The following is a 13,929-nucleotide window of genomic DNA, read 5'->3' as shown; positions in this document are numbered from 1 at the left end:
ATAACCAAGATCAGGGTTCTGTCTTGGAAGTGTTTAGTAGGATTGAGAACTCCTCAGCGTGACTTCCCGCTGGGGAGCTGGTTAATTCCCGGAAGGCCGTTACATTCTATATCAATCTTGCTAATGAGATGGAACTTAATGCAAATTAGGGTCAATGCTGTGCTCACCATATTTGGGTGAGATCTGGAGCTCAACACCCAGAGCGGGCCGATTAGATAGCAAACTCGATTTTGGGACATTCCCGCTATTTAACTGATGCGCCCAGATCCATACCAGGTGCAATGCGATGGTTAAACTGTGCCCCATGTTAACAAACTTAAAGCTGGAAGAATATTTTTAATTCAGATAGGAGGATTTTATTCCCAGTGAAAGGAGTTCATGCTACATTGGCCAGGCAAATATCTTTTCACGCCAAGATTAAAGATTGCAAGGTTAAAGATTGGCACAGGCAGTCACATACTCCAGAGGCCACAATGGTTACTGTGCTGTTGAATTAATAGAAATATCATTCTGAAGTGAATCTGGTCACAGTTGAGTACTGTAGATTATAATGTTGAATTAGTCAATAGAAATTTGCAAAAGGATCTTTTTCAAAAATATAAATTTAGAGTGCCCTATTCATTTTTTCAATTAAGGGGCAATTTAGCGTGGCCAATCCACCTACCCTGCACATCTTTGGGTTGTTGAACGAAACCCATGCAAACACGGGGAGAATGTGCAAACTCCACACGGACAGTGACCCAGAGCCGGGATTGAACCTGGGACCTCGGCGCCATGAGGCAGCAGCACTAACCGCTGTGCCACCGAGCTGCCCTTGCCAAAGGATCTTGGGGATCTGAGAGAGATGTTGCAAAGTTTCACCTTAAAAACATTACTTGCAGCTTTATCAACACTTATGATTCGTTTGCGTGTCTCGGGTTTTGCTTCATATTTAATGCAAGAAATGTAATTATAATTTTCCACATGCTTAAACACCTCCTTTGAACCACAAGCTCCACAAAGCAAAACTTTCAAACCCTAGAACATACATTTGAATTCTGAGTGTTGTGGTTTGCCATCTCCCTCAGGAAATTATACAAACCCATAACAGGTTAAATTAAACCCAGGTTTATGGGCCACATACTGTAATGTTGGTCCGCTTTTAAACAGCTCAGCAAGTTGTGGCCCCATTAACAGGTTATAGATGTATGTTCAGATTTCAACCCACACCTACAGCACATTGATGAATATAAGTGGGTCTAATTATCCATTTCAAAGTCGCTTTGTTGGAATATTGGAAGAGGTAATTTGAAAGGACTTACTTTATCGCCTGGTTGTCTGACTAGAATTCTGAGCCAGCTGTGTACTTTGCTTTATATCATTCAGTGGCCAGTCTGTTGGTGCACTGAAATGCTGTGTCAATGTGTAATACAGCTAGCTACTTTTAGAAAGAGTGTGGGCGAAGTACTGTCTGAGGTAAAATACTGCAGGCTCATTTCAAACAACCAAAAAGCTGAATAAATGTAGTTACAAGACTTCAGAGAAGGACTTTAAAAAAAAAATTTAGAGTCCCCAATTATTTCTTTCCAATTAAGGGGCAATTTAGCGTGGCCAATCCACCTACCCTACACATCTTTGAGTTGTGGGGGCGAAACCCACACAAACACGGCGAATGTGCAAACTCCACACAGACAGTGACCCAGAGTCGGGATCGAACCTGGGACCTTGGCGCCCTGAGGCAGCAGTGCTAACCACTGTGCCACCATGCTGCCTTTAGGCAGCAATGCTAACCACTGTGCCACCGTGCCGCCCTCTTTAGAGAAGGATCTTGACGATAGAATGGGAGACTTGACAGCCTGTACAGTGAGAATGCTCAAAAGAGGAAATCATACAGAATGTACATTTATAAAGCAGAGACATCCTTATACAGATGCATAATAATGAGATTACGCCCGCTGTTAACTAAAAAAGAAAGCAAATTTAAGTGATATATGATTTTAAAATATGGAACTGCAGAACATAGGCCTTGAGAGCAGAAGGTAGTTTGCCTGAAGGTAAGTACAATGGACACCTTTCCCTCCTTCAACATTGCAAAAATAATTCAGGCTCTTTCCAACATTTTAAGCAATAGGGTTTAGTCATGTGAATTGTAAACATAAACTCAGAAATCAAAAAGCTTTTACTCAATGGAATTGATCAGAACATTATTTGAGCATGATTCTATGGAAGTAATTTTACAGTTTGGACGAGCAATTTGACTTGTGAAAAACAAGTAAAAGAGGGGCGGTAGTAAAAGCCAAAATGAATCAGATGGAAATAATTTGGCAGACTGTGTTTTTTTAACGTACTTCAATTTTTCCCCTCTGATCTTAGCCGTGAGGCCAAGTAGATTTGCTTTCAATATTCTACCTTCTTCCTTTCACTAGGATGTGGATGGGAAGATTGACTCGGCCTTGGGTTATTTGCATTGTGACCATAGAGAAGTTTCTTGTGTCTACCTGCCAGCTTACATGTCATTGATTAAGTCCCAATGTTATGAAGTGCAGGCAAGAAACTATAAGTTTGCTGATGCACCATTCTGTAACCCTGAGGGGTATTACATCAAAACAATTAAGAAGTGCTACACAGAAGAAGAGGATGTCCTTCTCTACCTACAGTTCCCTGTGTGGTAAGATTTTGGATAACAGGGGCGGGATTCTCCGCTCACCGCCGGGGCAGGCCGTTCTGGCACCGAGGAGTGGCGTGAACCACTCCGGCGTCGGGCTGCCCCGAAGGTGCGGAATCCTCTGCACCTTCAGGGGCTAGTCTGGCGCCGGAGAGTCTGGCGCCATGCGAACTGGTGCTGAAGAGCCTCCGCTGGCTGGCGCGAGTTGGCACATGTGCGGGAGCGCCAGTGTGTTCTGGTGCATGCACCGAACCATTGGCGTGATCCCAGCGCATGTGCAGGGGGTTTCTTCTCTGCTCCGGCCATCGCAGAAGTTCACAGCGGCCGGCGGGGAGGGAAAGAGTGCCCCCATGGCACAGGCCCACCCGCGGATCGGTGGGCCCCAATCGTGGGCCAGGCCACCATGGAGGCTCCCCCCGGCCGGGGCCACATCTGAAAATGGGCGGCCGCTCATTCCATCGCGGGGCGGAGAATCGCTGGGGGGGGGGGGGGGGGGGGCGCTGCCAGCAGCCGCCAATTGGCGCGGCGCGATTCCCGCCCCTGCCAAAACCCCAGCGCCGGAGAATTCGGCAGCCGGCGTCGGGATACACACCGCCCCCCGGCGATTCTCCGACCCGGCCGGGGGGGGGGGGGGGGGGGGGGGTCGGAGAATCCCGTCTCAGATTCCTGAAGAGAAGTTCCTTTTAGGTCTGCAAGGACAACACCATTAAGCTAAATACTCTATTTCAAAGCCCAATTTTTCTTTAGAAAGTTAAGTTGATGACCAATTGCTAATCAGCTTGTCTAAATACATGCTCGTGGATCATGCAAAATTATTTTGTAACCCAGTCAGGGCATTATGCAAAGAGGACAATGAATTCCGACGTGGTTTTATATTTAGAGCATGGTGTTCAATCATTCAAATCTTCAAAACAAAAACAGAGCGAGAACTTGTTGTAGCTGAATTTCCAATATTTCAAAGATTTGTGGGATCCTGGGATCAGGACCCGTACTCAACAGTGGTCCCACTGTTGACAGTAGTCGTTTGGGGCCAGAGGCCAGATAATTTTCATCTTTACCTTCTGGCAAACTGAACCCATTTGTAGACCCTCTCGGCTTTTGTTCAACTAATTTCAAGGAGCTTCCCAATAACCTTAGCATGTATTTGTGAAGTGAATGGACTTAAACAGAAGAGACTGCTGGAAGAGGCTGGGCGGAACGGTGGCACAGTGGTCAGCACTGCTGCCTCACAGCACCAGGGACCCGGCTTCAATTCAGGCCTTGGGTGACTTTCTGTGTGGAGTTTGCAAGTTCTCCCTGTGTCTGAGTAGGTTTCCTCCGGATGCTCCGGTTTCCTCCCACAGTCGAAAGATGTGTAAGTTAGGTGGACAGGTCATGCTAAAATTGTCCCTTAGTGTCCAAAGATGCGGGCAAGTGGGCCTAGATAGGGTGTTCTTTCAGAGGGTCAGGGCAGACTTGATGGACTGAATGGCCTCCTTCTGCACTGTAGGGATTCTATGAAAGAGTCATCAGGTGGATGAAGATGATCTAACTCCAGGATTCCTGTGACTTTTCCAATACAAGCATGTAGGAACCTCAGTGACCAACCTGCCTCTCAATATTGTTGTTGCATATTTAATAGCGAGTGATGGCTATAATTTGTCAACAGCACTATTATCATTGCACTATGTGCCTACCAGAATGGTGGAAGGTAAATTAGATGGACTGTGGTCTTTTTCTTCTTGCAATTCCTATATTTCTGTGCTCCAGTGTTATTGACTTTACCAAGGTAAATAATAAAGATTGTGTGAACAATACGTCTTCAAACTAAGCATTTGAGGACATTCAATGTTTGGGGAAAACCTTAAAATGCAGCCCTTTATTAAATATTTACAGGGTACAGTTTGCTTTCCTGAGTAGATGGATAATCGAGAATCCTTTACATCCCGAAATTGAAAGCTAATTTAATTAACTGTAATCAGCAATTCCTTGTCCTTGTCCTAAACAGTGTGAGGATGTATTCTGCAATTATGGTCAGGTGGCCGATAGCTTTTCAAAGTGAAATGTGTCACATTATTTGGCTTTTCTATGATTTGTTGCAAAAGGCCTTGGAAAATTTCAAATCCTTTTTTATTCAATGCCATTTAACCACAAGATTCATTGTCACAAAAGTACTATCTGCACGTATTGATCAACAAGGTGGTGGCATAAGGCAGAGTGTAGACACATGCACAGTCCACAGAACACCGATTTTTAATAAAAACACTCACTGTTTGCTATTTGCAATTACTATTGAAAACAACTTGACAGTATCAGAGAGAGAGAGAGAGAAATATCGTAAGATTACAAATTTACACAAAAAAGATTATTTTTCTTTTGATTGTCTTAGCAATAGCGGGTTTTGTTTTTTTTTAAATAAGAACTTATCTTCCTTTTGGGGCAAGTGTGTTTACACATATAGCACAGTTCATGTTGGGGGAAAGCATGAGTTCATAAATAGCAAGAACCATTAAAAAAAACTATAGGGGAGTGGGGAACAGGCAGGAAAGTGGAGTTGAGGCCAAGATCTTATAGAATGGTGGAGCAGGCTCGAGAGATTGCAAGGCCTATTCCTGCTTCTATTTCTTATGTTCTATTAAACAGTGATTGTGCCACGCTGTTGATAACCACAAGTGTCTGTTCCCTCTTGGGTGCCCAAAGTAAAGTCTTGTTGCGAAAGAAGGATTCAGTTGACTTTGTAGTTAACATCGGACCAGGTGTGTGTCTTTTTGACAAGGCACGTTTCCATGATGACGACCTTGGTGCAGTGGTTTTTTTCTAAATCAATTTTTTTTTCTTTGAAGGTTAGATCTCATTCATAATTCTGAAACCATTTTCATTTTGCTTCCGTGAAGGTTAAGACAAAGCGTATATCAACTGCATAATCCACACATTTCATAGCTGGATCAGCACCACAGTCAAGGAGCGAAGGTGCAGTCCGTTTTCTGCTACAAGTATTCAAGTTCCAGGGCATGTCGTAGGGCCTCAAGGTCTGCATGGCACGAGATCCTCCAGAATGGCATATTGTTCTGCAGAAAGCACAAGAGAGCTTGTTAAAACAATACATCCTTTACTTCAAGTGATCACAGAATCCCTACAGTGTAGAAGGGGGCCATTTGGCCCTTCGGGTCTGCACCGACCCTCTGAAATGGCACCTCACCTAGGCCCACTCCCCCCGTCCTATCTCTGTAACACCTTTGGACACTAAGGGGCAATTTTAACATGGCCAATACACCTAACCTGCACATCTTTGGACTATGGGAGGAAACCAGAGCACGCGGAGGAAACCCATGTAGACACGGGGAGAACATGCTAACTCCACATAGACAGTCACCCGAGGTTGGAATTGAACCCAGGTCCCTAGCGCTGTGAGACAGCAGTGCTAACCACTGCGCCACCCATTCTAACTGTTAGGACCTAACACCTACAACAGGGCTTTCAGTCAGAGTACTTTGTTCAGAACAATTTACCAAACCACACTAAACAAGTCAAAGGAATTGTGGTGGTGGAGTGGGGCGGGTGCCAAAGGTCAGAGGCAGGAGAAGAAAAATAACAAAAAAGGCAGTATTATTTGAGTGAATTGTTTTAGTTTATGTCATGGCCACCGGTGATGGAATTGAGCACTTCTGCATCAAATGTACTCCACCGATAATCACCAATGGGCAGTCGATTCCCTCAATAATGGGTAGTATTCTCCATTCCAAATTCACCCCACTGCCAGCAAGAACAGAGAATTTGGCAATCAACCAAAACTCCATTCACTGCAATGGCAACGGAGGATCCCACCCAATATGTCCCAGGTCTCATGTCAGCCAAACACAGGTATCAATCCATTTAATCATTTCTGGGGGGAGAGGGGAAACGCTGAAGGCACAGGATTATGTGTGAATGGCTCAGATCTTTGTACTTTAGTGACCACATTTCTATGCATTTTAAAAAATAAATTTAGAGTAACCAATTTTTAAATTTCCAATGAAGGGGCAATTTAGCGTGGCCAATTCACCTACCCTGCACATCTTTTTGGGTTGTGGGGGGTGAGACCCACGGCGACACGGGGACAATGTGTAAATTCCACACGGACAGTGACTCGGGGCCGGGATCGAATCTGGGTCCTTGGTGCCCTCAGGCAGCACTGCTAACCACTGCGCCACCGTGCTCCCCCCTTTTTTTCGTTTTCTTTTAAATTTTGAGTACCCAATTAATTTTTCCAATGAATTTAGCGTGGCCAATCCACCTATTTTGCAGATCTTTGGGTTGTGGTGATGAAATCCACGTAAACACGGGGAGAATGTGCAAACCCCACACAAACAGTGACCCAGGGCCGTGATCGAACCTGGGACCTCAGCGCCGTGAGGCAGCAGTGCTAACCACTGTGCCACCGTGCTGCCCTGCTATGCATTATAACTATAGAATATATATAACATATATATCCCTTCATGTGATTTAATATAAGAGAATATGAGGGTAATTCTGTGAGGACCCATTCCTGGAGTTTGGGTTATGCTTCATTGCATTACAGTCCGGTTTCCAATGACATTCTCATCTAGCGAGGTTCCACTCTGGGAGCAGAGTCTTGCAAAATCACTCTTCAAAGCTGAACAGTCAAAGCAACTTTCATTGACCGTTCCATCGTGCCACAAAGCACCTGACTCAAACAATGAAAATAAATATGGAAAATGTGCTCTCTCTGGACTCGTCCAACATAAAGGCTCGTCCAGCCCACTGTGCGAGGTTGTTGATTTAATGGAAATAAGAATTTTTTCTAGCACACCCCATCCCAGCATGTTGTAAAGTACACGGGACTTGTGTAATGTGAAACTGAATATGGAACAAACATTATCGCTCACTGTTTCCTCCAGGAAAGCAAAACACACCCTAAATCAAAGCAACTTCAATATGTTTAAACTGGAGTTAACGTTGCATAACTTAGTTCACAAAAACATCTTCACCCCAACTGATCACCACTCCTTACAAGCGGCAGAACTGCTGCTGCTAAATGGCATTTGGGTTTGGGACTTTACGAATTGGACTGTGAATGGGGTTTGGAACGTTAGCAGAGGCTGCAGCGTGACTGGGAGTTGGGATTGCAGATCGTGTCAGATTAAATTCATTTTCTGCTGCTATGAAAAATAGTGCGTTGATCCTAAATAGAGTTGTCACGTCATAACTAGCTTTAATTACCACCCATTGTGTCATATGATATGGTGGGGGTGAGAATTTCAGCTGCCATTTGCCACGGGCGAAAATGGCGACGCCAGTGTAAAATTCCATGACCTCGTTCTGAGATTGTCTCCTGCACCTCACTGGTAACACAATGAAATTCCTGCCCAGAAAGGGCTTCTCCACTTTATGTTCCCCCCAGGTAGGGAAATGTAAATATAGTCAGGGGCGGGGGGCATTCAGGGTATTGGCCCTTGGCACCCAGGGGTTGTGCCAGGGGCAGGCTTCTGGGGAGCTCCGGTGAGGGGACACCTCTTGTGTGTATCGGGGGGGGGGAATGCTTGCCTGGGTGGTGCGGGCGGGGAAGGGGGGTTGTCCAGATGCTTGTGGAGGTGGGGGGGATTCCCAGTGCTGGTGTTGGAGGGGGGGGGGGCGGGGGGGGGGGACTTTGCCACTGTCAGGGGACAACTGTCAAACTGTCAGTAGTCTCAATGAAATTTACCCAGAATTCTTGAAGAACATCAGATCACATGGAAGGAAGTGGCTGGGAAAGCTGTGGCTGGGAAAGCTGGTTAGTACTCACAGCATGGGCACCATTCCAAGCATCTGTTGCCAATCCAAGATATGAGCCTTTGCCAAGCCAGAGATACTTGACGACCCATTCAGCCACTGCCCCATTCTCAATGGCACACAAGGGACTGGATTGCCTCTTGCTAAACAAACTTGAGTCCCACCCCGGAACCAACAATGTCCCCTCAGCAGGCAAATATTTTCACAGCCGTAACTGCTCCAATCCGGTTCTGACAGTGATCCCGCATACAGTTTCGAGAAAAAGCCTGAAGACAAATCGCCTCTGTGGCTTATCCAGGCCCGATGACACTATGGTGCGCGGGCACACTGCTGAAATTCTCCCAAATCATCTGCTGTGTGAAAACCCTACCATTAATAAACTCTCTGATCAACAAACAAGAGGTCCGTGTGCATTTCGGAGATCAAATCAGTCACCCAAGCGCAACCAACAGCGAGCTCCCACAGGCATCAGTCCTCCCACTTGTTCTCTTCAACAGTGACTCCACCCTCCCACAAGGTCACGGCTCTTCACCTATACTGATGACTTTGGTTTTGTTTTCCAAGGCTAAGGATCTGCAGGACATTGAGAAAACACTCCCTGAAGATCCATGTTCTCTGGAAACCTACTTGGAGGCTTTAATCAAACACCGATAAGACTCTCATTTTAGACTTTAACTGAACAACTCGAAGGCCAGGGAAGAACTTCAGGTCCAGTTCTGTGGATGACCACTCATTTCTGACCCAATGGTAAAATGACTTGTACAGTAGCACTGTGGTTAGCACAGTTGCTTCACAGCTCCAGGGTCCCAGGTTTGATTCCCGGCTTGGGTCACTGCCTGTGTGGAGTCTGCACGTTCCCGCCGTGTCTGCGTGGGTTTCCCCCGGGTGCTCCGGTTTCCTCCCACAGTCCAAAGATGTGCGGGTTAGGTGGATTGGCCATGATAAATTGCCCTTAGTGACCGAAAATGTTAAGTTGTGTTACTGGGTTACAGGGATAGGGTGGAGGCATGGGCTTGAGTAGGGTGCTCTTTCCAAGGGCCGGTGCAGACACAATGGTCCGATTGGCCTCCTTCTGCACTGTAAACTCTATGATTCTATGATTGCTCTTGATTGTACGTTGACCAACCACAACACCACCAGAACATCAGAACAAAGGTCAAGATAAGAGTGAATCTCCAATGGAAAACAGCGGTTACCACCTGGAACAGGAGAGTTAACACACAATGCACAGTTACGCTTATCCTGGTCGACCCAATAACAGCTGATTGCAACTCAACCTGCTCAGAAACCACCACACCAACATGGTAGATATCCACGTCCATGAGGATTATTTCTGAAATCTTAAGGCTTCCTGTACTGGTACACATTGAAAACCTCCTCAAACCATGCTCCTCGAAGATCACCCGGCTGACAACTAACAAAGATCTCCCACTGACACGAAACCTCCAAAAGAAATCCCACACAATCATCTGAAATCTAGTCCCTGTTGGAACACAGTCCACACCCTACATACTGGCGACCGTCCAACCTCTCGATGGTGCACCTCCTGGCTGACTGCAAAAATCACCAACTGCTACCTGGTAACTGACCCGAGTGGTGAACTCCGGGGTTTCAACCTTCCAGAGAAAATCAGGACAATATTCAACTGGTTGAAGATGGGCCGGGGAAGTTGTGGCCACTTGGATGAGAAACAGCTCAAATTCTGACTGTGGTCACCCAGGTCAGGCCATCGCCCTCATACAGAACTCTTGCATCGATAGATTCCTTCCTGTGTAACACTGGTCTCCTATTTTGAGACCAAATGCCGTGGAGTGTTTCCCGCTGCAGCGGCCAGCAAATCTTCCCGCCCTGACCTCATTAATTATAGATCCGGGTGTTTTACATCGTATTCAGTGGCAGGGTAGGCCTGGATGCCGTGTAGTCTGCCGTTGCGTCTGGATGTCATATTGAAAAGGCGCTTGCCACCACTGAACCACCATTGACGAAAGAAGATGGACCCCCTGATAATGAGGATGGATCTTCAGGAAAATTCCGAGGCTGGAAGCTGGACCCCCTCCAGGACACCTAATCTGGAAGGGTCACCTGCAGATGCACTTCTGATCCACTGCTGTGGTGTTTCAGAGTTACTGGTGCTTCCATCCTGAACTCTGGAGATAGCCCCAGGCAATTTCCAGATGAGTCCCGACATCTGTGTGGCATGTTGTTCCAAAAATGTTTCATGTCATCGTGCTTTCCCACTGGCACCGTGGAAAATCTGGCATGCTAGGCCGAGCCTTCATCTTCCAAATGAGAGTCACGCTGGCCTCTGGCGGTTTTTTGGACTGCCGTGGCGTGTACCGGCGGAAGACCCGTTGGAAATTCACACCGGTGTGAAACTGGGCTGGGATTCTCCGAGCCGCCGCACCACAATCGTGCTTGGCATGGGGGCAAAGAATGGGCATCAGACCAATGATCAGGTCCGATGCCACTCCTGCCGCCAATCACGCGTGCGGGGTCGACGCATCACCAGTTGGGGGCCATTGAAAGAGGCCCCCGCGCCGATTTTCAGCCGACAACTGGCAGAATTCCCACCGGCGTGGTTCACTCATGGTTCCACTCAGCGGGAGCTCGGAGTGACGGCTGCAGACTCAGTCCGCGGCCCCCCTAGTGGGAGGCGGGGGTGATCGGTCACCGGGGGGGGCTCCAGGACGTCCAGTCTCGTGACTGGGGGCCACCGATTGGCGGGCACGTGCGATCTCGGGGGCCTATATTATCGGGGCCGGCCCGCGGTGTGGGTCCGCCAAGTTGCGCGGACCCGCGGCCGGAAGTGCAGGACCCCGTATCGGCAGCCGGAGCTGAGAGGAGCCCTCCGGGGCCCTGCTGGCCCCCTGCAAAACGGAGAGTCACTCTGGAGTTTCTCCAGGGAAATCCAGAGTGATTTGCTCCCGTTTTCTCACGGGCGTGGGGACATAGCCACATTATCAGAGAATTCTGCCCCCGATTTCTGGAACTCCCGCTTCCCGTAACAGCCTCCCCGAACAGGCGCCGGAATGTGGCGACTAGGGGCTTTTCACAGTAACTTCATTTGAAGCCTACTTATGACAATAAGAGATTTTCATTTCATTTCATTTTCATTTCATTTCATTTCATATATTCTCCCACCATGCCCACCGTCAAACACGTTGGCAGGGGCTTGGGAAAATACTGTCCATTACAACCATCTGCACGGTTTCAGCTGAAAATGTTGAACATATTGTTAACTCCCACATCGAACTATTGCTGCTTCCCCAGCCATGCGAACAGAAAACCTTGAGGAGTTCACTCCTGCACTGTTTCTCTCTTCCCTCCACACAGTTCATGAAAAAACCAAGCACTTTGACTTCCCAAAGTACATTATTAATGCATAGCGTTCTTCTCTTTACGTTGCAGTATTTTTATGGTGCTGTTGCATTTTTAAAAAGAGAATCACCAGCGTGTGCTAAAATGGGTATTCAGCTATTGCCAAGGCCATCACTGCTGTTGGCAGTACAGTTATTTGCAGTGAAAGTCTCTCCCATGCTATTGTATGCAGCTCAGGTGTGGAACTGAGTCAGCCATTCCAATCAATCAACCTAAAGAGAGGCATGTTGGCTGCTCTTCACGCATTGCCTTCACTACACAAATACGGCATTCACACCAGGAGACATCAGTAAGAGGCCACTTCAAACCTTTTCTTCAAACAGCCACTGAAGTTTATTAGAGTTAAATATCCTGGAAAACACTTTGTTTGCTCAGTTGTTTCAGGTGCTGACCCTGGGAAACAAGATTTTCTTTGATGTCTGGGCCCATCTGCTGCACCTTTGTTCAGTGAGCCAGTTACTGGGATAGGGCAGCTTATCCAATGGGATCTCCACTATCTGTCATCATAGAGAGGACCCCCCCCCCCCCCCCCCCCACCCTCCCACCCACACACCACCCTCCCTCGCCCACATACCCCAGCTGGATGGTAAAAATTGGTAGATGATATAGAGCCTAAAGCATATTTAAGAAGGAATAGCAATCCAGATAGTGCTCAATTCAAGTTTTCTTCCAGGTTGAATTTTGTCAGATAGTAATTCAGTGACGGCTTGTGCTGGGGCAGTAATGGGGCAGCACGGTAGCATTGTGCATAGCACAATCACTTCACAGCTCCAGGGTCCCAGGTTCGATTCCGGCTTGGGTCACTGTCTGTGCGGAGTCTGCACATCCTCCCCGTGTGTGCGTGGGTTTCCTCCGGGTGCTCCGGTTTCCTCCCACAGTCCAAAGATGTGCAGGTTAGGTGGATTGGCCATGATAAATTGCCCTTAGTGTCCAAAATTGCCCTTAGTGTTGGGTGGGGTTACTGGGTTATGGGGATAGGGTGGAGTTGTTGACCGTGGGTAGGGTGCTCTTTCCAAGAGCCGGTGCAGACTCGATGGGCTGAATGGCCTCCTTCTGCACTGTAAATTCTATGATCTATTCAGTGACAATTGGGAAGGTGAATAATTTGACTGTAGATGAGGGCAGTTCTCCTGTAATGGCGTACAATGATGTATAAATATATACATGACTGTTTAAACAAGATTCAATCCCAGAATATGGTATTGTACAGTGTGTATGCAATACCAACATCCCAATATCACAATCTGTAGAGTTGTACAATATCACTGCCACCCCAATCAAATTAGAACATATCATAGAACATAGAACATTAACAATATAGTTCAAAGATAGATGGGGGAAACTAGCAATTCGATGTTAGGGTGCTTTCCGTTTGGGACCCATCTGTAGTTGGAAAAATGCCCCAGAGTATCTTATAGGATACTGTTCATTTGAGAAACCAATATAAAGAACCAAGGCTCATGACATAGGACATCACCAAGGCTGGAAAGAATGAAACATAAGGCACATCAGGAATGAATTATGAGGTTGTTACTGAAGTCTGAAGAATGACCACTGTACAACCACCAAAGATAAGAGATAGGAACAGTTGTTGGACCCAGGGTTCGTTGAACATTGGCCCCAAAATGAGCACAAAGTCACTGGTTCTTACTCAAGAGCTCACTCAAAGAGGCTCAAACCACTTTCAGGTTCCGGCATCATTTTCCTGGAGCTGGCTGGCAGGTAGGACCTGTTGCCGGGGACGGGAAGGGCAGAATGAGACAGAAGAATTTGGAGGGATTGGTAAAAGGAAACAACTACATTTCCAAGTATCCTAACAGAGAGGTTCCGTTGGTTAGGCTGCTATAACTGGCACCAGTCAGAACGGTTCATTCTCTGTTCATTTATCTATTGACGTTGCTACTCGAGTTCTACATCTGGCGTAGGGAAATTTGCAATTTTAAACAACACCATATCTGCTCTGTGGTAAATGCTAGGCCCGCATTAAAGGGCTGACTGAAAATTGAACCAGGCAGACAAATGGATGCCCGAGATGCAGATTTTTCTCCGTCAGGAATGGGAAGTTGTCCGTTAAAAATCCTCTCCAGACAAGTACAAGATTTTCTTTCTTCCACGTAAAGGAACATAAGCAACAAACTATTTCTCATGAATCCTTGAGC

The 13,929-nt window shown here is 46.8% G+C and overlaps 1 protein-coding gene across 3 annotated transcripts in view; it reads right to left on the bottom strand.

Moving 5' to 3' along the window:
• Nucleotides 1–4,735: 4,735 nt before the first annotated feature.
• Nucleotides 4,736–13,929, bottom strand: part of LOC119969645 (eyes absent homolog 2-like) — a 293,262-nt gene continuing 284,068 nt past the window's right edge. For all 3 annotated transcript variants that reach the window (XM_038803556.1, XM_038803558.1, XM_038803557.1), the window contains exon 17: nucleotides 4,736–5,691. In XM_038803556.1, coding sequence (XP_038659484.1) covers nucleotides 5,611–5,691 — 81 coding nt within the window. In that variant the 3' untranslated portion in view covers nucleotides 4,736–5,610. The remainder of the gene's footprint in view (nucleotides 5,692–13,929) is intronic.

Source organism: Scyliorhinus canicula, chromosome 7 (assembly GCF_902713615.1).
Source record: "Scyliorhinus canicula chromosome 7, sScyCan1.1, whole genome shotgun sequence".
NCBI classification, from domain to species: Eukaryota; Metazoa; Chordata; class Chondrichthyes; order Carcharhiniformes; family Scyliorhinidae; genus Scyliorhinus; species Scyliorhinus canicula.
The sequence above is the reverse complement of the archived record's forward strand: the minus strand, read 5'-3'. Positions and strand labels throughout refer to the sequence as shown.